The sequence below is a fragment of the Musa acuminata genome, chromosome BXJ1-10 (assembly GCF_036884655.1).
Source record: "Musa acuminata AAA Group cultivar baxijiao chromosome BXJ1-10, Cavendish_Baxijiao_AAA, whole genome shotgun sequence".
Taxonomy (NCBI): domain Eukaryota; kingdom Viridiplantae; phylum Streptophyta; class Magnoliopsida; order Zingiberales; family Musaceae; genus Musa; species Musa acuminata.
This window is the reverse complement of record NC_088336.1, coordinates 35000641-35026164: the sequence shown is the minus strand read 5'-3', so window position 1 is coordinate 35026164 and position 25524 is coordinate 35000641. Positions and strand designations below refer to the sequence as shown.

Below are 25524 nucleotides of genomic sequence, written 5' to 3'. Positions count from 1 at the left end.
TTCTTCTAATCTTTCTCAGACAATAAAAGAAGAAAGACGAAGGGAATATTCCCTCCTGCTCACCTTTTTCTAATTCTCACTTTCTATGCAATAAACCTTATGTTCCAAGGCACCATTGTCAGTCACACACACACACATATATATATTAGTCCGTGCAGAATGAGCTGAAGAAAATTATGGTCAAACATGACCCCAAAAACAAGCTACTGTCCGCCAATCTTACGCGCAAAGGCAGTGAAAAGCGTAGAAGACGACAATTAGAACTGCACCTTTGCATGTCTCTCGTTTCCGAGAGAAGAAGAAGAAGAAGAAAAGAACATCCTAAGATCTTCCCTTGTAATACTTTTGAATCCCAGTTTAAGATCTGAACAAGGAGATTTGATACCAAAAAAGAAAGAATCCAAGCAACAACGAGATTTACACGAATGAAGCAAAGGAAGGGGAACGAGCACCGACAGGACATGCACTCAGATTAGTTCTCCCTGATGTACACCAGCAGCGAGAAGCCGTCCGATCTCTGCAACTCCATCTCCTCCTGGCTCGCCCACTCCATCACGGTGGAACTGCTCGCCGACGACGCCGACGACGCCGACGATGAGGAAGAGGTCGTCTTCAGGAGGTCCTTTCTCCTGCTCTTCCTCTTCCTCTGTGCTGCCGTTGTCTCCGCTCCGCCGCCGCCGTTGCTGCTACTCTCACTCCAGTTCCTGGTCTTCCCGGGATGCCCCCCGAACACCGTGCCTTTGTACGCGCCGTTCCCAGAATGCCCCCCGTACGGGCCGCCAGATACCTTCCCGGAATGTCCCTCCGCGGCCTTTGCGACCTCTTCCTCCTCTTCCTCGAAGCGGAACACGAACACGGCGTGCCCCCGCTCCGCGGCCGTCGGTACGGCTGCGTCGCTTAACGCGGCGTCTGCCGTTGACTGGAAGAGCCAGTCGTGGAGGTCCCACGAGACCTGCATCCGGGCGCCGCTCTCCACCTCCACTTTTTCTGTCCCCCGGAACTTCCAGCGGAGCCGCTGCACGTGGACGACCTTCTCGCCGTCGACAGCCACAGCCATCCCCGCCTCCGGCTCCCTATCTTTCGGGCCCAGTTCGATCGAAATCTCCCTATTCTTGCCCCCGAATCGCGCCATTGTCCGGTACGATCTCGGGCCGCCGGAGGTCCCCAGCACGACGTGCTCCCGCCTGGCGGTCGGCGTCGGGTTCGAGAAGGGGGCGATGGGCCTCCGGGCCTTGGTCTTCTTGTACGCCTCCTCGACGAGGTCTCCAGCGACGAGGAGCATCTCGCCATCAAAGGCGACGGCGACGAAGAACCCAGACGCAGGCTCGGGCCGGCCGCTGCCGCCCGTGTGGAAGCTGGCCCGCGAGAGGTCCCACGCGAACTCCACGCAGCGGTGGCAGGAGCGGTCCCTGAGGCTAAACCGCCGAGACCCCCGCCGTTTCCAAGGGAGCCACGGCCTGACGCGGAACCGGAGGCGCTCCCCCTCCTCGTCATCCTCCCCGGGTTCGCTGCCGGATAGGCGGAGGTCGGCGAGGAGGGTGAGACCGACGATGGCGCGGGACCAGGTGAGGGAGGCGACGCCGAGGTGGGTGTCGTAGATCGAGGTCGTCAGGTTGGGCCCGGCCATCGTCGAAGTCGGGGTGCCCCTGGTGGCGCCACCGCCAAAGCAGGACGGCAATCGATCCGGCATCGTCTTCGACCGGCCTCCGAGTCTGGGGTTGGAACCGGAATCGAAGCGACGAAACAAGGGGTTTGGATCGAGGAGACGAAGTCCACAGGAAGAGCAAGCTTGGTTTGTGCGCCTCTCGTAGCGACCATATTTATATATAAACTCTGAAAATAAAAGTGGAGCCCACAGTGGGGCCCAGAGTAATTGAGGCAAAAGGTGTGCCTTTCTTTCTTTTTTGAAATTATGCGCTACTAATACAAGTTTATCAGTCAATAATTATATGATAAAAAGGGGGAGCGAAGGGAAGTACCAAAGAATCTGAGGGTGATGTGGTCAGAGGGATGGATGGTCAAACAGGGTGTTGGACTTTGACTTGCGATTGACCTTGTAATTGATGAAAGGAGAAGAAGAAGAAGAAATAGAGAGTTTGAAGGGTGGATCAATCTCAACTTGACCAATTCCTGAGCACGTTTGCTTGCTGTGCTTTGAAGGGTCTAAGCGCAGGCAGGGAGACACGTTCAAGAGTTGGAAGCTTCTCGTCAGGAAGGTTTTGTTTGGCTCATGCAGGGCCTAACTATGGGTTAAGGTTTAGTATAAGAATGATAAGCACCTCTAATTTCTATCATTTTAGGCTAATTCTAAAGATGATAAAACGATTAAAAAATTAAAATAATATAAATATGTACTAATACAAATCCATTAGTAGTAATGTAAAGACATTTGTGAATCTTTAAAGATAAATATGCTTCATCATTACAGTAAAAATATTAATATTTGGTTTGAGAGCTTTATTATAATCATTATCTTTAAAACCTTTAATTCTCTGAATCAGATGAGTTTAATCACACCATTTGGATAGACATGTCACCTTTTATTCGGACCAAGTATTATTCTTTTGTTTCATCTTGTGATATCTATGTTAATAAGACTTGATTTATGATATATACAAAAAAATATTTTGAAATGGATATAAAATTATTTCAAATTTATTGAAGAAATTACTTTGAAGAAGATTTTTCTATCATCATCATTTATCTTTGAAAAAAAAATAAAAATTAATGTAACAGTAATTTGAAATACATCCTAACTCATATAATTAGATATTCTCATTTTTTTTGCCCCTTACCACTAATTATTATAGAGTTATGTTACACTTAAATAAGTTGGGTTAGATGGAGATTGAAGTAGCAAATATTATATTAGAAAATGTAAAAGAAGACTGGGCAGATATAATACTCACTCATTAGAAGATAACTTTTAGGAAAAAAATTACCAGGAAAATGTGTTATTTATCTTATTTGATGATATTTGTTATTATGTTGATGAGAGTGAGGTTGGATGCCACACCCCACCACAGACTCTGATGGACATGGATGGGCTACTGGTCATGTCAGCCGTCCCCACTTCGATAGCTTAGTCTTCCCAACCATCCAATCAATCGAGACATGCTCTTTTCGAGCCTTATTTACTACTCCAAGTTTCCTTAATTCATATGAATTTGCATTATTATAAGCTAACAAGCAGTATCCCAAACACTTTACTATATAACACTCTAAAACAGTGATTTCATGACCAATTATGAGAGTAACGCAGTAATATGATTGTGGAGAATAAGCTGTTTCACTTGGATTTCATGATGCAGTAGCAGGAAGAATTAACGTCAGTCGTCACTGAGATTTCTTGAGGGTACAATCCATGGCCACCATGAAGCTCTTGCTCGCACAGTATCTGCTATCTCAAACGCCAAAAAATGATGTTGGTATTCCCTTGTCATCTCTTTCATAGGTCCAAGGAATCCCTCTCCGGCTCTGAGCTACCTGCTAAACTCCAAAGCAATGAGACCAGGAGAGAGATCAAACACTAACAGCTTTCCATCAGTGCAGAGTTCTGCAAGGTGGACATGGCTGAGAAGGTTTGTGTGTCCACATCGGAGCTTCACCAACCATAGATTCTGAGGCAAACAAGACCCACAACAATCCACTCACCAATCCATGGCTCATTAATATGCTTATTCATTTGTCTTCCAGAATCCCCCAACAACTTGCAAAGGAGATCAACCAAATAAATTACTGTTGTACTTTTCTGCGAGTAGAGTGAGATAGGGAGATCATTGAAAACAATATTTGTGTGCTCCTAAATGCTACAGACATCCCAAAGTAATCAGTAAGAAAAATCTGAAGACTAATGGCTGCTGCCACCAGTAGACTACAGTAGTTGAACCTACTTGTTGATGTCACCAATAGTTTTACATGGTCCACCTACCACAGTAGATGAGTTGGGCACCGCTAAGCCTTTCTGTCATCTTCCTAATTACTTAACGAAGGGGAAGCACAGGCATAAATTAAATATAGTTTAGTTCTAAAATATTCTTCTCCGTTAGCTTTCATTTGTGTTGCCAAGCAACAAAAGAAGAAGGGGGAAAGAAAAAGAAAACAGTATTTAAGGCATAAATTTTTTTAGATGTACTGATTTAACTATATGCTAGAATTTAGATTTAGATTTTTCGAACACAAGGCCAATTTAGATCTAATTTGGTTTCTCCTTAAGTTAGTTTTAAGAAAATTAATCAAGTTGGACTTTTGATCCCCATAAAAATAAGTCAAAATAAGTCGAGAGCAGTTTCGATAATATATCCCTCCGATACTTAAGTCAGTACTCAAGTTGAGTAATTCGAATAATCGAATAAATTAGATAAATTATATTTTATTTATTATTTAGTATGCATTAAGTATATGTATGTGATCTCTTTTTATAGCGGGTGCCTAAGTAAGAAAAGACGTTGAAGCGAGAAGTGATTATCATAACCCAACGACCTCAAGTCGTTATACTCATCCATTACCTTAGTTTTGCTAATTTAGCTTAGCCATATGTCTTTGATCAATAACTTGGACATGTGGTGAGAGAGCCCTTGTTATGTGGATGGTAGTAATGATAGCGTAGAGTGCTGATAAGTCAGCCACATAAGATGTCAACGGGGCAACCACATCACTCTTACTCTAACACATGGCCCTCGCTTCTCGAGTTAAGGAGCATCACATATAATTAGTCGGGAAGTGTAGTCCGATTGGTATCTGCGATCTATTTAAGAGATGATGGAATTTTTGACTCGGGCCATTCAACTCGATAGGTTCAAACTGGGTGACTTGACTCTGTGAACCCAACTTGAGTTGCTCGACTTGATAAACCCAACTTTAGTTGCCCGACTCGATAAGCCTAACTTGACACATTTGTCTTAGTAGTGTCGACGTAGCATATTGGCTAAGTACCCAAACTCGACATATTCCTAGCTAGGCATGATAGCACATAAAGAAGTTACAACCAGACATGGTAGTATACAAACAGTCGATAGGGCTACATGTATTGGTGCCAAGGGCCAAAAAGGCCAAGCATGACAATGACTAATAGAGTTGTGTTTAATGGCGCCACGGGCTAGAGAGGCTAGGCACGATGATGCATAGAGGCTGATAGGGCCACATGCAGTGGTGTCAAGGATTGGAGAGGCTAAGCACGATGATGCACATAGGGCCAATGTGTAGTGGCGCCAGAGGTCGGAGAGGCCAAGCATGATGGTGCACATAGGGCTAATTGGGGCAATTGCCATTGAGCTATTAGGATTGTACTATATGTACTTAATAATGTTGGATAATGTCATATGTCCCACTCTCAAATATGAGAGCTGAACAAGTAATTGGTAAGTATCATCTTTAACCTTTGTAAATTATTTTTTACTATCTCAAATATTCCTCATCTTATCTTGTAATTAGAAATTCTATGAACAACACCCTTACGGCTTCAAAGCAACCTCAATTTTCAAAGGTCTGCAATATCATCCTCAGCCTCATCCTTCAACGCCTTGGACTTGGATTAGTTATCAACCTCATCATCATCTTTGGTGCAGGTAACAAATGCTTCAATCTCGGAAGGAGATAAGTTTGAATAGTTGGTACTACTAGCTCGATTAGGAGCATTGCTTCAATTCTCTATGCTAAATAGAAAGGGGATTCCTTAGTATATGTTTTTGGGGTAGTTCGATAAACCCATAATATATTCAAAAGTTTATCTACCCATGCATCATTAGCTCTTAAGACTTTTTTATTTAATCCATCTAGCATGACTCGGTTAGTTATCTTGGCCTAACTATTAGCCTACGAATAAGCCATTGAGCTGAATCTCAAAAGAATTCCAAAGAAATCATAAAATTTCTCTTTATTGAACCGCGTTTCATTATTAGTGATTAGCACTCTCAACACTCCAAATTGAGATATGATGCTCTTCCAAACGAACCTTTCAACCTGCTTCTCTATAATCGATACTAATAACTTGACTTAAGTTCATTTAGTGAAATAGTCTACCTTGATCACCGGATGCTTTCTTTACCCTATGGTTAGTAGAAAAGGTTTGAGTATATCCAGTCCTCACTCGATAAAGAATAAGGTTGGATCGGCTATGATTAATTTTAGAATAGGTAACCTTTAGACTCAAGCATTACACTAGCATTTGTTACAACATCAAACGTATTCCTCGACATTTTGCTTGAGGGTTAGCTAATAATAGTCCTATCGTAGAATCTTGAAAGTCATTGTACTAATGTGTTATATGCAAGCCTCCTCATGGATCTTGAACAGTACATGAATGACCTCAACAGGATAGAAACAACACAGCAGGGGATGTAATAAGGACATAGACCACGTAGTACCATGCTTGATGCGTGCACACTTTTTTTTGCTTCGATTAGCTCATTAACAAAAATCTTAGTTTTCATATATTTAATAATATTTCTCATCAAAGTGGCTTTAGAATAGTAGTTGTCATCTAATCCTTATGTAAATTCTTTTGAGTTAAGACTTTTATGGTGATCCCACTAGATGGTATAGGATATTTGTCGATGGGTCCAGTATCATGTTATCCTTTCTTGGGATTTACTGAATGCTAAATATCATGATATTAATTATTAGTATTGGAAAATCTGATCAGAGCATCATATGTATAGTGGAAGAACAGAAAATAAAAAGTACAAATTTTTCAAAAAAAAATATCTCCTCGTCATGCGAAGATTGGTACACAAAACATAAAATCGAAAACCGCACGTATCAAGTGAGATTTATTATCTAGGGATATCATATATACTTGAAAAATCTCAGATCTACAGGGGTAGATGAAGGATGTCAACTATCCTCCTCTCTAGCAGTGATTCACATAGTAGATACAACGAAGATGCTCCTTAAATCACTGCATTATCTTTCTCTCCACGCGCACCACATGATCAATAAGGGGTCGACCTTTCTTGCTATCCATACACCCTCAACTGAGGTTGTCGACCAAGAGGTGACTAGCCTATGCCATCTTTTGGGCCCATTTATTTATAAAGGTTCCTACCATTTAACATTAATGGATTATGTTTTATTGGGTATTAGATCCCTATCCAATTATCCAAACCTCTTGGATTAATGGATTTTTACTCAATAATCTCTTATTGGCTCTTATTGGATCTTATCCACAAGATCCAATAATTCAGAGCTTACCAGATATCTAATAAGATAGGAGCTCCAACGGATATCTCATATCTGAGCCTCTACTTATCGCAACACATACCATATGAATGGACAGTCACCTCTAGAGTAACTTACGATGAATCTATCCGGTTATCTCGATGTCTCTCTCGAGTAACTTACGATTGAGATTATTTAACGTCTATATTTAAAGGTGAATCGATTTTATTATCATGATCTTATCACGATCTGATTCTCATTGGACATCATAATTTATACAACATATAAAATAAAATGAAAAAATATCAATAAATAATTATAAGAAAAAAAAACTATGTAGCGTGTCACACGTGTCATCAGTCACGTGATTGGCTTCCAAGTGACTAGCAATTAATTGTTTTATTAGTTATTAATTTCTTACGATGAATATTAATTATAATAAAATATTTTTTTAATTAAAATATTATATATTTGAAGCATTACATTAATTGGTTTTCTAGCATGATTAGTTTAATTTTGTTGACAAATAAAAAAATAAACCATCAAGTTTAGAAAAAATATTAAATTTTTCGAAGAGTAGAAGCGTAGAACAAATAATCATGAGCTTCATTATTTATTTATATTCTTTTTTTTCTTGTTAAGACAAGCTTAATGAGCCAATCCATTTTTATCACCAAAGCGGGAGCAACGTGAAACTTATCTCCTGTAATTTTTCACTATTACACTATAAAATCTAATACTGGTAGAGGGGTCTAAATATGTATGAAAAACAACAACTATCCATGTATAAGGATTTATCCTCGAAAGAGCTCCTCTTTATATCCCATTAATTGTAAAGAATATGTTTTGAGTGAATTTTCAATTATTATCAATGATATCAATTTTTTTTAAAAAAAGTTCTATGTTGTATCTTGTTAATTATACGTTTTTTCATATATTGTCGACTACATATGAAAATATTTGATCCTTTCGTCCACTTTCTTTTCTTTTAAGCATATCTTTCCTTGTATCAAGATCTTTACAGGGAATCAATGATATTGAATATTCAACCCCTAGGAGAAGAATAAGGTATATAATGTTCATCTCACTCTAGGAAACTACTTAATGTTGATTCATTTTCTCTCAAGTTACTTTAATACTTATTTGTTATATTCACATACAAAAACCTAAGCATCAAAATAAAATTATCTCTTTAATAATTTAGATTATTAGGGTTCAACTCACAAAAATAAATTTTTTTTATGAGGGTAAAACTAAGTACATTGAATCTAAAATTCGTAGAGAAAGATAGAGAAACACGAGTTTATGTTAAAAGACAATGACAATGACAAAGGAAAAATTATAAATATATTTTTTTTTTATGAAATCAAAAGATGCACTGTAATGAATATTTTCTTTCATGAAAAGATTCTGTAAATTAGATGATGTTAAGGTTGAAACATCCCTAATGTGAATCGATTTAGTGAACTTTAACAATACCATAAAGGAATAAGAGGATTTGTCTACCTGCAATTGATACAATCCAAGGAAAATGATATGTGCAATTAAATTATCTGAAAGGACAATATTGTTTTTCACAAGAATTGGAAGGAGGACGACGACGACGACAACAACAACAACAACAAAAAAGGATGGTCAAGAGGAAATCTCCAGCAAAGTCTTTCCAGTTGAATTTATGGGTCTTGGTTCAATTCAAAACATGGAATTCAACATGATCAACACAGGAGTTGACTAATAACATGAAGTCATTGTTCCAAATTGATTGAACCATGACTCATCAAGATCAAGACAAAGCTTAGATCTTTTTGTCTTCCTTTCCAATAAGTTCAAAAGAAGAAGAAGAAGAAGAAGAAGAAGAAGAAGAAGAAGATATTTCTTGTCGATGTTTCGGATTAATGTTTCAGATAGTTAATCTATTTTTACCTACTCCAAGTCATATATGCAGAATAGTAATTATTCTTGAGAATCAGTAGAAGAAAACTTAATATTTGTGTTTTAATAACCATTTTCTTTTTTATGAGTTTTTCTCTATATCACATCGTGCATTTTCCGTAAATTAATAAGGTAAGCGATTTTCCATAAAATAAAATAAAATAAAATAAAATAAAAACATTTCTAGTGACTCTTCTCATCATACTCAAATATCTGTTATATTGGGACTACCCATTATCACTTTCAAAGGTTAATTTTATTATTATATCGATAATTAGTCTTAGTGTGGAGATTTAAGAGTGAATAAACCAAAAGAAGCTCCAAGTATGTGTATTTGATGAGTTAAATTGATGCCAACATATTAAATTTTAAAGTAATATTAATATATATATATATATATATATAAATAAATCAATTTAATCTAATTGAATAGAATTAGAATCAATAATATTTATAAAATTAAGTTTATATTATTTATAATTTTGAACATTTGAGTCGGTTTGAATCGATTAAAGTTTTATGATAGTAAATTTAATATCTTTTAGATTAAACTTGATTTTGTTATAATCGATCGAATCAATTTGATTCATAATCGATTCGTATTTCCTGGCTCGATCTGAACATTCCGGCCTCAGCCGCTTCATCTCCTGTTCTAGTTTGATGGGTTGAGGCTTTGCGTGCGCGAATGATAGTAGCTGAGTTGGAAGCGTTAATGCTTACTTCAAATTAGTCTCTTTTGCCATCCCACCACGTCGATGGCAGGACCGGTTCTGCCGGACCCCCGCGCTCGCGAACCGGGCTTTGCTCTCCTCCTTCGTCCCCCACCCATTGGCACGTGTCCCGATTTCCAGGCGTCGCATCTGGCGGGCCCCGAATTCCGGCCCTCCTCTACTATAAATTGGCGGGAGTTCCCATCGAAACAAGTACATCAAAGGGAGGAGGCCCGAGAAAGGAGAGAAGAAGAAGAAGACCCTGTTCTTCTCTCCCTCCTCCTTGCACCCTACCAGCCTCACATCCTTCTTCTAGGAGGATGGCCACCGGTTACAATGGAGTCGCCACCAAGTCCGTGTCGCTGGAGGACATCAAGAACGAGACCGTCGATCTTGTTAGATGTTTCTCGGACTCTTTTAGCTTCTTCGCTTTTCCAGTTGCCATGACATCGCTTCTTCACCTGGTAGACTTACTTGCTTCCTCTTCGCTTCCTTTCAGGAGAAGGTTCCCGTGAGCGAGGTCTTTGAGCATCTGAAATGTAGCCAGGAAGGGCTCACCGCCGAGGAGGGCGAGGACCGACTGCAGATCTTTGGCCCCAACAAGCTCGAGGAGAAGACGGTCGGTGCATGGATACTACTGCGACAAACTTCACCTTTCACCTTCTTTCACCTTGCAGCTAATCCATACGTCCCCTGCTCTTGAAATGATGACAGGAGAGCAAGTTCCTCAAGTTCTTAGGATTCATGTGGAATCCGCTGTCGTGGGTCATGGAGATCGCTGCCATCATGGCCATCGTCTTGGCTAACGGAGGGGTAACGATTCTGTGTCTTGTGTATCTTACATATATCTCCATGATTGCTGAGAGAAGGTTTTCGGAAGAAGCAGTAATCGTTTGCATGCATGCATTCATGCAAACAGGGTGAGCCACCGGACTGGCAGGACTTCGTCGGAATCGTCGTTCTCCTCATCATAAACTCCACCATCAGCTTTATCGAGGAGAACAACGCAGGCAATGCCGCCGCCGCCCTCATGGCTGGCCTCGCCCCTAAGACTAAGGTCTTCCACCGCGGTTCCATGAGTTCCTGCGTCTATTGCGGATTGCGTCGACTTAACGGGTCGGTTGATCTGTGGCAGGTGCTGAGGGATGGGAAGTGGTCGGAGCAGGAGGCTGCGATCCTCGTCCCCGGTGACATCATCAGCATCAAGCTGGGTGATATCATCCCTGCCGACGCCCGCCTCCTCGAGGGCGACCCGCTCAAGATCGACCAGTCGGCGCTCACCGGCGAGTCCCTCCCTGTGACCAAGAACCCAGGCGATGAGATATTCTCCGGTTCCACATGCAAGCAAGGAGAGATCGAGGCCGTCGTCATCGCCACCGGCGTCCACACCTTCTTTGGAAAGGCCGCCCACCTCGTCGACAGCACCAACAACGTAGGCCACTTCCAGAAGGTGCTCACCGCCATTGGAAACTTCTGCATTTGCTCGATCGCCTTCGGCATGCTCGTCGAGATCATCGTCATGTACCCGATCCAGCACCGGCGATACAGGGACGGCATCGACAACCTCCTGGTGCTGCTCATCGGCGGAATTCCCATCGCCATGCCCACTGTGCTGTCGGTGACGATGGCCATCGGGTCCCACCGTCTGTCAGAGCAAGGGGCAATTACCAAGAGGATGACGGCCATCGAGGAGATGGCCGGCATGGACGTGCTTTGCAGTGATAAGACTGGTACCCTTACCCTCAACAAGCTCACCGTCGACAAGAGCCTGATCGAGGTGACGCCTACATCTCCGACCTCAATTAATTCTTGACGTGATCCAGTGCGAATTAGCATGATCTTCTATCGGTTCGCTACAGGTGTTCGTGAAGGACATGGATAAGGATACGGTAGTCCTGTACGCTGCAAGGGCCTCCAGGGTTGAGAACCAGGACGCCATTGATGCCTGCATTGTCGGGATGCTGGCCGACCCCAAGGAGGTAGGAAGGGGTTCATGTTACATAGTAACGAGCGATAGAATGCTTCCTTTTTATCTGATTCGATCACATCCATGATCTTTCACAGGCACGAGCTGGAATCCAGGAACTCCACTTTCTGCCCTTCAATCCAGTAGAGAAGCGCACTGCCATCACATACGTCGATTCGAAAGGCAAATGGCATCGCGCGAGCAAAGGCGCTCCTGAGCAGGTAAACGGGTTCGATCTTCTGGAATGTATTCATTATACGAACTCTTAGCACCATCATGAATTCGCTTCTATCTCACGCATGCATCAGATCATTGACCTCTGCAACATGAAAGAGGACGCCCGGAAGAAGGTCCATGCCATGATCGGCAAGTTCGCCGACCGCGGCCTCCGCGCTCTGGGTGTGGCAAGGCAGGAGGTGCCCGAGGCGAGCAAGGAGAGTGCCGGCGCTCCATGGCAATTCATGGGTCTGTTGCCCCTCTTCGATCCCCCGAGGCATGACAGTGCCGAGACCATCCGCCGTGCGCTCAACCTGGGTGTCAATGTCAAGATGATCACGGGCGACCAGCTTGCCATTGCCAAAGAGACCGGGCGTAGGCTCGGCATGGGCACCAACATGTATCCGTCCTCCACCCTCCTCGGCGAGAAGAACGATGACACCACCGGCCTCCCCATCGATGACCTCATCGAGAAGGCTGATGGCTTTGCCGGAGTCTTCCCCGGTAAGAATAATAGTACCTCCCCCACTGCATTGTGTGGAGGATCTATCTGATCTCCGATGGATTAATGGTGAGACGTTCCTACAGAGCACAAGTACGAGATAGTGAGGAGGCTACAGGAGAAGAAGCACATCTGTGGCATGACAGGGGACGGCGTCAACGACGCACCAGCTCTGAAGAAGGCGGACATCGGCATCGCAGTGGCAGACGCGACGGACGCCGCACGCAGTGCTTCGGACATCGTGCTCACGGAGCCCGGTCTGAGTGTGATCGTGAGCGCAGTGCTGACGAGCCGCGCCATCTTCCAGCGGATGAAGAACTACACCATCTACGCCGTCTCCATCACCATCCGCATCGTGCTCGGCTTCATGCTCGTCGCCCTCATCTGGCGCTTCGACTTCTCCCCCTTCATGGTCCTCGTCATCGCCATCCTCAACGATGGCACCATCATGACCATCTCCAAGGACCGAGTCAAGGCCTCCCCACTGCCCGACTCATGGAAGCTCCGGGAGATCTTCGCCACCGGCATCGTTCTCGGTGCTTACCTTGCAATCATGACCGTGGTCTTCTTCTACGTTGCTCACGACACCGATTTCTTCTCCGTGAGTAACTATACCAAAAGGAAATTAAATGGATAGGCAGGCAAAAGCAGAGAACCCGTTGATGATCTCCACCTTTAACGGTGCAGGAAGCGTTCGGTGTGAGGTCAATCAAGGACCACAGTGATGAGCTGACCGCAGCGCTGTATCTGCAAGTGAGCATCATCAGTCAAGCACTCATCTTCGTCACCCGGTCCAGGAGTTGGTCCTTCGTGGAGCGCCCCGGTCTCTTGCTAGTCTTTGCCTTCATCGCTGCCCAGTTGGTGAGCTTCGCATCCTCCACGCACGCAGAATTACTCCTAGAGTCTCTCATCGATGGGCATCCATCCCCTTGTAGGTGGCTACTGTCATCGCGGTGTATGCCTCGTGGGGGTTTGCCAGGATCCAGGGCATCGGATGGGGGTGGGCTGGGGTCATTTGGCTCTACAGCCTCATCACCTACTTCCCTCTCGACGTTCTCAAGTTCATCATTCGCTACGCTCTGAGTGGAAGAGCCTGGGACAACTTTCTCCAGAACAAGGTTAACCGTCTCTTCTCTTCTCCGGAACTGCCGACGATTGATGTCTAATGGCTACTCGTAACAATGCAGACGGCCTTCACCTCGAAGAAGGATTACGGGAAGGGTGAGAGAGAGGCACAGTGGGCGCTGGCTCAGCGCACCCTGCATGGCCTACAGCTGCCCCCAGACACCTCGGGCCTGTTCGACGACAACAACAACTACAGGGAGTTGTCTGAGATCGCGGAGCAGGCCAAGAGGCGAGCCGAGGTTGCAAGGTGAAGTCACACACTCCAAGATATGCTAGAATTCTACACCGATAGAGAAGAGAGGTATTTGTTCGATTAAGAACATAGAGATTTACAAAGGGCGATGTTTTTGGTGCAGGCTTCGGGAGCTGCACACGCTCAAGGGGCATGTCGAGTCCGTGGTGAAGCTCAAGGGACTGGACATCGAGGGCATGCCGCAGCATTACACTCTGTGAGGAGCTGCCGCCGGATAGCCGGATGTTGTTCGAGTCATGAAGGATGGTGGTTGTGGTCTATCTTCTCAAGGAAGGGTTTTGGTAACTCGATATAGCTTATGCAAACGGTGGAGAGATCGCCGGAATCCGCGCAAGGATGTGTAGGCTGTTTATTTTAGTACATTGGAGTAGAAGATGAAATTTTGCTCTCTTTCTTGCTGCTTTATTGCCTCTCCAACTTTGCACATACACACTCACTCTTTGGACTAAAGCATAAAGGCCACAAGAGAAAAGGTAATCATCAGGAATGCATAAATTATATCGTAAAACTGGAATATGTTTGTATAAATAAATGAACACCCCCCAATGAAAGTTTCTCACTCGAGCCAGAATAGAAGAAATTTCAAAACAATGAAACACACTCGAGGAAGAATGAGTTGAGATCTTTTGGTAAAAGGACTCAATTTCTCCTGCAAAGCCATACTAGAAACATACAAACAGGTGCAGTTGGCAACATCACTATAATCCAAATTGCTTCTGATTGAAGAGGCTTGTCTATTTCTCCAAAAATAACCCACCCATTTGTTTGCAGCAACACACTTCTTTTATACTTATCCTACACAAATACATATCTCATTCCGAGCTTGCAGATGGAAAACAATTTATATTTTTAGTAGTCCTATAAAATAATGATCAATGTTTGTGATCAACAGAGTAAGCTCCATCATGCCCACAACCGAAAAGTTGAATATTTGTCACATTCAAGATGAAATTATATCAAACATTTGAATTCAACAAAAAGCATCTACATCTCATCTCTTCGATGATATTAGCTAGTAAAAACTTTTAGATCAAGCTTTGCGCACAATAACATGACGTTCCCTCTTATACTCCACCTCATCTCTTTGATGCATAATTAAGACAGCTCTCCTCACCTGAAATATTTAGCAGATATTAGGAGTTGAGTAACTCAAGGAATTTACAAAAGATTTGCATGCAAATTGAGTTCCTTACTATGGACTCATTCATGCCCATTCTCGCAAGCTCATCTATGAGACGCCTTTCTGATATGTGGCTTCCGATGCCCATTCTTCTTTTTATTTGTGCCTCGGCTTGCTATTCATGGGGTTGAAAGTGTTATTTAAGAGATCCAATAAATTTGATAGAAACTAGAAGCAAACAGGCCTGTTTTATACCTTGATTTCGTTTGCAATCTCAGGAGTTAAATTCAAATGCTCATTTATTCCAGAACGAGCAGCATCCATTGTGGAAACATTGAACAACCTGAATGCCTCTTCCACATGCTCTTGGGTAGCAACAGAAGTCCTGAATTCATGAATGATATTACATATAACACAAACATATACTTTCACCTTAACTAATAACACAAATATATATATATACATATATATATATATATGTATGATACTTACAATCTCATCTTAGCTAGAGATTCACTCAAACGTATTATTGCCTCAAGCTGCCTGACAGTAATTGGAACTGCAGCAGCTTTTCCAGTCTCATTGGCCTGCTGCCTCATTCTCTACAGTCACATGTAACTACTAGTATAAGGTAATTCAAACCTGCAGAATGATCCAGTTCCAGGCAGCAAGTGCATCATGATCTTGAATTAACTATACCATACCTGCCTGATCTCTACATACTTGTTTTGTAACATTTCAGCAGCCTTTTCTGATAGCTGTGGATGGCATGTGACCCGGCAGTACTCAATGTACCTTTTATAAATCTTAAGTTAGCAAATATCTTTTCATATTTCTGGAGAACAATCAGAATATTAAGTAAATGTAACTTCCCATCCACGATAATCACAGAAATAGCATACATACCTTTTCAGCCAATTTTCTCCCTCAGTAGCATTGGTGCTTTTGGAGGCCGCAGCACCACTAGCATGAACTTTAATAATATGACTAGCAATTTTCTGCCAAAAGGAATTAGTGTCAGGAGTAAAATTTAATAAGCAACTTGAGCACAACTTCAAATCAATGTGAACCTTGTCTTGGTCATATTCTCTGATATCTTTCACAATGAAGATCAGGTCAAATCTGGATAGGATGGTCGTCTGCAAATCAATGTTATCCTGTGCAGTCTGCAAGAAGGTAGAACTTGTAAACAAAAGATGTGTGAAGCCATGTTCAATAAACTAATTAAAAAAATATTATAGAAACCAACTAACACACCTTAAGATCATCATAGCGCCCAGATGGAGGATTAGCAGCTGCAAGTACAGATGTTCTTGAGTTGAGTACTGTTGTAATTCCTGCTTTGGCAATAGAAATAGTTTGCTGCTCCATGGCTTCATGAATAGCAACTCTGAAGAAAAGGAATGCTCAGTTCTATATCAGAACAAAGTTCTGAAAACAGAATCAAGAAAAATGAAGCACGGCGTCAAAATAAAAATGTAACCTGAATTGAGCTTGTAATATATTTTACCTATCTTCAGGCCTCATTTTGTCAAATTCATCAATACAAACTACTCCACCATCAGCCAAAACCATGGCACCTCCTTCAAGATAAAATTCACGCTGAAAGCACATTGCATTCAACTTTTAGTTAGGATAACTATTGTAATTGCAAGTTCTTAGTCCCATACTAACTATGCCCAGAAAACTAAAACCAATTTAGAGATCAAGTAATGCATTAATATTAGAGCCTGTAGACTTACTGAGCTACTGTCACGAATCACGGATGCAGTTAGACCAGCAGCAGACGAACCTTTTCCTGAAGTATAAACAGCCACTGGAGCTGTTTTCTCGACAAACTTGAGAAACTAGCAAACATGAAAATTCATTAAAAGCAAGGTATATCTGGTGTACTAAAAGAGAACTTGTAATAACTGCAAATCCAGAGGAACTGGATATCTGTAATAGTTTAGAAAATTTTAATCAACAAGAAGAAAAGGACTCTTCGTTTTTATGATGTTTACATCTTTAACTGTTTTTGATGGCTGCAATGATCTAATTATGGTGTTAAAACAGCAAATATTCACATCAGCATCGATAAGGCCATAGGATCAATAAAATTTCCAAACAAGTTCACAAAAAGGAAAAGCTTATTACTAGTTTTACCAATAACTATATACACGAATTTCAATGCTCTTTACTTAACTAGGGGTATCGCTTCGCACAAAGCTTAATGGTGGTAAAACATCCAAAGACAAACCCAAATGGTTAAGACATTACGGCTTTTTTGTGTAGTTGTATAAAAAGACTCGACTCATTTTTTGACATCTTGAAGAGTCCATTTAATAATAAATCAAGTCAATATACACATTTTCAAAAAATAAAACCTCAAATGCTTCCCGTATAGTATAAAGCATATGCTGCACATAAACATGATAGCTCATGCTAAATAACTCGTCAAAAATTTATGTATGATAAATTTATAATGATGTCATGATTCCTTGAAAGACCACCTTGGGCTAATTCTTCAAACTATGGTGAATAGAAGCTAATTATTGGTGACATAATAAATTCTACTATGGACAGCCTAATAATGAAAATATTAAGATCTTGTTGAAGAAATTATTTGAGAAAAAATCAAGTTAGACTCGAGTTTTGATGATGCACATAAAGATGCTAGCTTATGGTAAACAAATTGTTCGATGACTGATACATGATAAGTTTGTATGCACATCCCTTAATTATCTGAATGACCACCTTGTTCTTCTCATCAAAATTATGCATAGCATCTAATCAGGAGTGACTATACGAATTCAGAACATACAGTTGTCAAAAGCTAAGTTGCATCTACTATCCAGAATGTCAACCTGTGATTTTGCTGTAGATGGATCACCCAGTAGCAAGACATGGATGTCTCCCCTTAACTGTACGCCATCTGGTAGCCTCTGCATTATTTGGCAAAAAGAATATCTAGATACCTTTGAGATCTTATTTCATTTGCTTATAGGATGATAAGTTGCACTGTTGTACCTTCTTTGAACCCCCAAATAACAAACAAGCCAGAGCTTTCTTTACATCAGCATGGCCATAGATTGAAGGTCCAATCATTGAACATAACTTAGCATATGCATCAGGCCTTTGAGCAAACTCTTTGAATTCTAACTCCTAATTGAGAAAAAATTGATTATTAATTTTCAATCAACAGAAAGCAATTGCAGAAGCTTATTTTACTGGAGTTACCTCATCTAAGGTAAAGGTTGATGGACCAGAGGAATTTGTTTCACGGGTTTGTTCCAATCCGACAACTCTAATATAAGGTTGTTTAACTCCAACCGCACCTTTCTGACTGGAAGCACTAAAGAGTCAATGATCTAGAACTAAGAAATGAAAAAGGAAGGTACTAGAGTAAGAATTGACTGAATCCACTTCTTCCTTACGCTGCAGATGCTTGATAGATGCTATAGATGCCCATAACTGTCAGCCTTGTGCCAGGCACAATAGTCTGAACCAGGTGCCGATCTATGGATACAAGTGTATTTCTTGGCAGCTCTCCAGTTGGGACATCCTTGAAGACAATAAAAACATTGCAAATGAAACAAACTCTCAAACAAAAGCGGAAGTTGCCTATCCTCAAAGAACCAACATGATGATCGGTACTACATGAACTTGCTACTGGAAGAGAATTCCTGACCTCTGGATTCTCCTGCAGTTTGAGGGTCTGCAGGTCAACATACTTGCTCTTATCTGGTGCGACTATCCAAGGATCCAAAGGGCAAGGCTCTTCACCAGCCTGAGCAAAAGAAAATCCATCCAAAAAAAACAATTCGAGTGCAAATGAGAAAAACATGAAACAAGGAGCAGAAGGAAATGTTTTGATGATTGGGCACCTGAGGCACATGGTCACATGACCGGGGAACGATGGCACCTCCAAGCCCTGGTCGACAAGGCACAGTCTTGATGCTCTTGCAATTCTTGCACATCAGAGTTACGTATGTGGCCTTGGCCTTGACTCTAGAAGCAGCGATCGCAATCCCAGATATCTTAACAAGCCTGGACATGTACTCGGCCTAAAATCCACATTTAAACCAATACCAATTGTTCATAAAAGATAATTGGGAGAAGTCAAGAAGGCAGACGATAATTCGAGACAATAAGAACGAAACCAACCCCGACAGATCTCATGGAGACCGAACTCTCTTTGGAAGATAGAAAGACTTGCACCTCTCCTGTGATGGGCTCCTCCATCTCCCCTGTCTCGCCTGCAACCTTAGATCTCAGGCTCGCAAGCACCTCTGAGGCTGCGGTTTCGAACTAGTAGACAGAGAAGAGAACAAAAGGCGACTCCATTTCATCACGCAAACAACAGGAAATGGAATCCAAAACCCTAAAGAACGAACTCAAAATAAATGGGGATTCACGGGGAAAGCGGGTTATACCAGGGGGAGGAAATCGGCTGGAAACTTGCGGATCTTGTCGGAGAGCACGGCATCGAAGGCGTCGAGATCCTCCATGGCCACGGTGAGGTGGTCGGGACTATGGACGAGGCTCTCGCTGCGAGTTCGAGATCGGGGACACACGTTAGGGAGGATGCAAGCGACGAGGTTGGGATCCGAGGGGTAAGGGGGAGGGATTGGGAGGTTACCGGTAAGGGAAGTCGCCCTTCTCGCCATTGAATCCGCGTATGAACTCCTTGAACTTGCGGAGGGCGGTGTGGCGAGTGATGGATCCCTGATCGGGGTCTCCGCCGCCGCGGGGGAACTGCGCCTGGTCGCTGTAGAACACCGCCCCTTCATCCCACCCCGACATGATTCTCTCTTCCCTCCCTCTCTCTCTCTCTCTCTCTCTCTCCCTCAGACGACAGAGATTCTTAATTAAGGAACGGGCATTTGGGCGGGAAGGGGGAGATTTTGGCGGGAAGGGAATGTGGCGGGTGGGTTACTATAAGAAGAGGCCCAATTGGAGCCTTCGGCCCAAAGTAGTGTCGTTGGGATTGGCCCACAAGATCTGACCATCAATGTTCAAATATTTTATGATTTGAGAAAATTAATATCCTCAAAATTTATCGGATATAAAACTCTTAATCCTCACTACGTAAGCATATATTACTATTTGATTATTGTTTTAAGTATAAATTTTATCAACGAAAATTTTCAATAAGTCTCATGCATTATCACCAAACATATATTTTTTGTATGATCATTTAAATCGCATAGACTCTTAGAAATTTCATATTTTATTATACCAAATGTTGTAAATACATTATAAGTTTACAATAGAGATTGTTGCTTTTTGAAATGCATCAAATATGGCTACAAGCACTAAGCATGTTTATATTAAATTATGTATTGGTATAATACGATTGAAGATGTAAATCGTTTTTGTTTTATTTTTTATGTTTTCATAGTGTACGTAATATTTAGATCTTTATATATATCTAAAATCATATGATTATTTTTAGGATGAAATTATGAGAAAAAATGGCTAGTGATAAGGCATATTCTAAAGCTACCCTTGTGGCAACAATCAACGACCACGTCAGCACCAATATGGATCATTAAGATTGAGATGGTGCATCGCATCAATATGGCACCTCAGACTCAGCGATGGACAATCACATGTCCCACACTATTCGAGGCCATACGAGACAACGCCACATAGCATAAGGCTACTTCAAAAAGTTCGGAATGACGTCACGTGGTGTAGATTTATGCAGGTTAGTCGACACTCGCATAAGAGATACAAGCTACCGTATAAGGAGTTGACCGCTATTAACCGATCACGTATGATCGACCATCGTTCATGGGTATAAAAGTCAACCCTTTGATTGGCGTTAGGTGAAGCACTCGAGACATTTGACCCCTTTATCCGCACAATACTTCAAGTTTCGAAGGGGTCGAGTCGAAAAATCTCCCTTCTTACCTCGGCATATGTGCAAGAGCAGTTATAAAGAAGCAAACCACTCACCACAAGAGAAAATCACATTCGAGATACGAGTGTCAAACTCTTGACCCGACACTAGCTTCCACCACCCGATCATCCATGTTGACAACCTTACGTATTCGGGATTGGACTGAGCTGTGCTGACACCCGAGCCATGGTGCAAGGGTTCGGCATCTTTATGATAAAATCGAATCGATATTTTTTTTAATTAAATTATTTGATAAATTGTATAAAAAAATATAAACCTAAAAACAAATTTCAAAATTTAACACAAGAATAAAATTTATAAAAAAAAATATCTATCAACATAATATCAGGTATTTATATTTTAAAAATAATCATACAAACACTAAATATTTGAAAATTTTGACACTATTTAAAACCCTTTTAAAGTCAGCAAAGTAATTTTCAGGTCCAATCTCTACGAGGTCAGCTTCATCACTATTTTCTAAAAGCAACAAAAACGTGCATATTATACACTGAAATTTTGTTTACATTTAAAGAAAGTCTTTATAATAAAAAGGTATATTCGAAATATTTTTGTGGAAGAAATAAAAAACGAGACGGTCGTACTGTTTCAAAAAAAATAATACAACTTATCAATTCTTAATTAAATTGCATCTAGTTTTACACAAAGTCTGCAAAATGAGATTTTGCGGTAATGAGACTCTGTGGTTATATTTTTGAATTGAAAACATAGGATTATTATTGTTATACTATTTTTATAAAAATGAAAATGATCATATCTTAATGTTTTTAAACCATATCTTATTGTTTAGATATACTTAATACACATTCGATAATATTTTTAGTTGTTATAAATCTAAAAGAATAAAAATATTAATTTTTTTAACATGCATATTTTATGACTATTATGATATTTAGTTTACGTGTTATTTTAATTTTTATTATTAATTTGGTTCAATTTAATTAGTTGTTCCGATTTTAAATGCATTGAATCATACAATAAAAGAATCACCGAGAAATGTTAAAATCTTATAAATCAAAGATGCTCTATGAAAAAAAAAAATATCATACTATGTTGAAATAAAAAAGAGAAGATCGACAACCATAATTTTTTAGTGTAGTTTGTAAATAATTCTGAGATGTTGTTGAATTTTTTCTTCTCAACTCCTCATTTAACAAACTGCTTGTTACTTGACTCGTGACAATACCGAAACTACCGGTGTCTCCCAACTTTCTGGTAATGAATTGAGAAATAATAATATATACAATTAATCATCAAGAGACGTTTTCTGATTAGTTCAAAGTACCTTTAGGTTTATAAATTTTCTGATAAATAAAGTTAATTACTTTATATATCGATGTTGAAAATTGGACACTTAGCGTCCATGCCTTTTCCAAAGGGCGATCCGTGTTCCATACGTTACATCAATGTATACGCCAGTCAATAATGTACAACGCGGTAGGAAAAGGTCGTGCTATTTTAATACCCCGGTGGCTGTGTGAAGATCAAAAGTATACGTTACGCGTCATTGAGTACTCGGTTCATGACCTAAGTGCTTATTCGGCCTCAAAGTTGTCCCCTGTGGGTCCATGCCCAATCATCGCGCGGTCGAGAGTTGAGTTTCTCGAAAAGGGGTAGAAAAGTATATAACACGGAGAGGAACCGACCCGACGGCTGTCGGTCGAACGATCCGCCAGCTCATGTCGACCGTACCCGATTCGCTACCCCTCTTGCCTTGGTTATCTCGCAACAATACCCTCGTCGTCTCGAGGTTCCACAAGCTTTCTACAACCGTCCGATTTCAGATCAACGGTACGAAAATTAATCACGACCAAAAGAGCTTCGGTGATGGGCTCGATGTAAATTTTTTCAAGTTCAGGGTCGCCTTGTTGGCAGGATGCGATGATTGCGTCCAATGGTGGTTTTCTTGACGCGTCAGATTCGGCAAACTCCTCTTATGAAAGTCCTCATATAGAGTAGCGTGCGGGTAATATTTCTACCGTACGATCTCTAAGAGGAGGCGATCGCAGCGGTTCAGTGTACGATGGACGCACCCGATGTGCCTTGTTTGATCCACAGGTCGTCGTGTCCGTATAGGAATATGAATGCGGCCGCGTCCAAAATAGGAACGCTCTCCCTCTATAAAATGCCGAGTTGGGTACCCTTTATCTCGCCAATAATTCACGTCCTCTTCTTCTTTAGGTTTTTCTGTGGTAGGTGATCTTACCCTAATGGGCACAGAGGTGCTGCGACCGCACGATTGTCTGAGGAACCCCCTCTACGTCGATGCCTTCGGGTCCCGACCTCCGCCGCCGGCGAAACCCCACCGCAAGAAACCCCCCCGGTCGCCACCCACCTCCTCCTCCCCTCCTTCCACTTCCTTCCACGTTCCTCCTCCTCCTCCTTCGAAGGCAGGCCGGCGTGGCCTGGGCCAGCCTGCCCGCTCGCCGCCTCCCCAGGCGGTGGCCAAACCCAGCCGCGCCAACCCGCCGTTCGACAGTCGGAAATCGCCGTCTCCGCGGAAGGATGGTGCCCTCTCCGAAGGAGAGACCCGCTCGCGGAGGGCCCTCGTGATGGAGGGGGTCCGGATCTTGAAGCGAGGCGAGGAGTTGAAGCCGGGAGCCCCCCGGGCTGCCGATCTGGTACGAGAGGGTGATGGTTCGGTGTTCTGCTCCACGAATCGGTTGGGGCCGGAGCCGGAGATCCTCCCGAGGAAAGGAGGGCTCGCCGTTCTGGAGTCGCCGTACGCGGGACCGGCGTTCTTCGCGTCCCCTCCTCCCAGTTCGCTCCCTCTTCCTTCTTTTTGCCTGAAGAAGGGTGTGGTCAAGGGCGAGGAGGCCGCGAGGGCCCTTCCGTCGCGCGTTCTGGCATGGTAATCCGCTGCGGCGGCAAGTCAAATCGGCGCCGATTACAGGTGTAGGGATGAAAAGATGCGATCTTTGTAGGAAAAAAAAGGTGTTTGGTGGGAAAAAAAGTGATATTTGTCGACAAAATTTCAACTTTGGGGGCCCCCAAAACAAAAGAAAGGTGGGGGGGGGGGGTGGGGGGTGGGAAAAAGAAGGGATTATGGTGGCGTCTGAAGGGGCTAAAGCTTTAGATGGGACTGTGTCGTGTTGTTGGCTTCTCCGGTTCATCAATATTCCTCTATTTTTTCAAAAGGAAGGTGGGGAATCGGAGAACCAAAGGTCATAGGAGTACAACGACAGCCGTAGTTTATTGGTAGGGGATGTAGCTATTGCTTATGTTCATCTGGTATGTGGTAATGGTGATGCGTTGTTTGGTCAATTAGAAGGTATCTATGTTTGATGCGTCGAATGTTTTGCTTTATAGTTGTGGTTTGTAATCTTTGATATGCAGTTCTAATGGTGTTGTGGGCTAATGTTCTTCCTCCTGTCCAACTTAGTCATCAGTAAAAATAAAATGTTTGTCTTTGATGTTGTATGGATAGGCATGTTCAGATTTGTTTACTTGGTTGGATTGTTCAACTTGCCTGCAAATTTATTAGATTCTGCGGATTGGTCGAATGGCTTTGTTGGAGTCTACTTGGTGGAGTCGGTGAACTACCTATAATAACATGATTCATTTCCAACCAACTCTCTCCGAAGCTGTCATTGTTTGACTCACTCTTTTTCATTATAAAAAAAATATATATCTAATTTATTTATTATAATAATAATAATTATTATTTTTAAAAAGTAAAAGACAAAAATAAGATTTAAGAAATGAAATGTTATATGCATCATAATTAAAAAAAAAATTTCAAATAAAAGAGCTTGGAGTGTGTGATGTAATATGTCTTCACAGAACATAAGAATCAAAGCATCTGATACATCCTAATCGAGTAAAATATTCTTATGTATTATGCTTCCACCCAAGAAAAGTATCAAAGCATCCATATATGTAGAGCCCAATTAGCCTAAAGATGATAATGTTTCAACTGGGCTACCTGATTTCTAAAGAAAATATATTTTGATATACTTAAGCTTCCATAATTTTATTGTGATGTTTTTATATTAAATATATTTTGATATTTTTAATCTCAAAAATATTATTATTATTATTATTTGAACTCTAGAATCCTCATGGAATTGGACTGCAGAGGCAACATGTTTCCTACTTTGCTCAAGCTGCAAATTTCATTACAATCATTAATATATTAATAATTTCTGTTGTAACTTCATGTTAATGTTGCTATGTGGATGTCTTGGATATATATATATATATATATATATATATATATATATATATATTCATATTTTACAGTAATTGGTGTAATTGTTGGGCCGAACTTGATGGCCCAAAGATCTGACATTGGATGGAAGTCAATGGACCGGGTTTGTATTAACAGATAGAAAAGGATGGATGGAGTTCGGGTCATAATACTATTATTAGCCAAGGCTTGTGGTTTTAATTAGAACAGATCATGAATAATACTTGATTAAGCATATAATAATGATCATTTTTGTGCAATGATGTAAGTGTAATGGGGAGTAAATTAGAAATTATGTCGTCCTTCGTAACGTAGTAAAAACGATTGGAATTGATCTGAAACGATGCTGATTTCGTCGGTGAATGCGAACCCACGTCAACCGATTTGGTGCAGTGCAGCCTGTTGTTGATCGCACCCGTTTCTGGTATCCACCAGCTTGACCCCT

At 41.6% G+C, this 25524-nt stretch overlaps 4 protein-coding genes across 5 annotated transcripts; 2 read left to right on the top strand and 2 right to left on the bottom strand.

Annotated features, from left to right (window-relative positions):
* Nucleotides 1-309: 309 nt before the first annotated feature.
* On the bottom strand, nucleotides 310-1798 carry LOC135594709 (uncharacterized). Its single transcript, XM_065085167.1, has one exon. The coding sequence runs from the start codon at nucleotides 1688-1690 to the stop codon at nucleotides 473-475; it is 1218 nt and encodes a 405-aa protein (XP_064941239.1). The 5' UTR covers nucleotides 1691-1798; the 3' UTR covers nucleotides 310-472.
* An 8214-nt stretch (nucleotides 1799-10012) lies between these two features.
* On the top strand, nucleotides 10013-14252 carry LOC135595094 (plasma membrane ATPase 4-like). Its single transcript, XM_065085614.1, has 13 exons — nucleotides 10013-10195; nucleotides 10300-10419; nucleotides 10515-10613; nucleotides 10720-10857; nucleotides 10936-11577; nucleotides 11660-11779; nucleotides 11865-11987; nucleotides 12075-12486; nucleotides 12571-13085; nucleotides 13172-13345; nucleotides 13420-13602; nucleotides 13672-13856; nucleotides 13966-14252. Exons 1-13 carry the CDS (start codon nucleotides 10121-10123, stop codon nucleotides 14060-14062), a joined length of 2883 nt encoding a protein of 960 aa, XP_064941686.1. The 5' UTR covers nucleotides 10013-10120; the 3' UTR covers nucleotides 14063-14252.
* Nucleotides 14253-14692: 440 nt separating this feature from the next.
* Nucleotides 14693-19795, bottom strand: LOC103969669 (DNA replication licensing factor MCM5). Of its 2 annotated transcripts, none has more exons than XM_065085165.1 (19): nucleotides 19604-19795; nucleotides 19398-19512; nucleotides 19129-19272; nucleotides 18849-19028; nucleotides 18653-18751; nucleotides 18399-18526; nucleotides 18202-18316; nucleotides 17992-18126; nucleotides 17829-17906; nucleotides 16725-16829; nucleotides 16493-16584; nucleotides 16240-16372; nucleotides 16053-16148; nucleotides 15889-15980; nucleotides 15687-15777; nucleotides 15475-15584; nucleotides 15238-15367; nucleotides 15056-15157; nucleotides 14693-14976 (listed from the first exon to the last, which is right to left on the bottom strand). In XM_065085165.1, exons 1-19 carry the CDS (start codon nucleotides 19765-19767, stop codon nucleotides 14893-14895), a joined length of 2193 nt encoding a protein of 730 aa, XP_064941237.1. In that variant the 5' UTR covers nucleotides 19768-19795; the 3' UTR covers nucleotides 14693-14892. The 2 variants fall into 2 exon arrangements, with proteins under 2 accessions (XP_064941237.1, XP_009381562.2); XM_009383287.3 differs by having other exon boundaries at nucleotides 18202-18307.
* A 3241-nt stretch (nucleotides 19796-23036) lies between these two features.
* LOC135594708 (uncharacterized) lies at nucleotides 23037-24310 on the top strand. The gene has a single exon (XM_065085164.1). It carries the CDS (start codon nucleotides 23101-23103, stop codon nucleotides 23743-23745), a length of 645 nt encoding a protein of 214 aa, XP_064941236.1. The 5' UTR covers nucleotides 23037-23100; the 3' UTR covers nucleotides 23746-24310.
* The last annotated feature ends 1214 nt before the right edge of the window (nucleotides 24311-25524 follow it).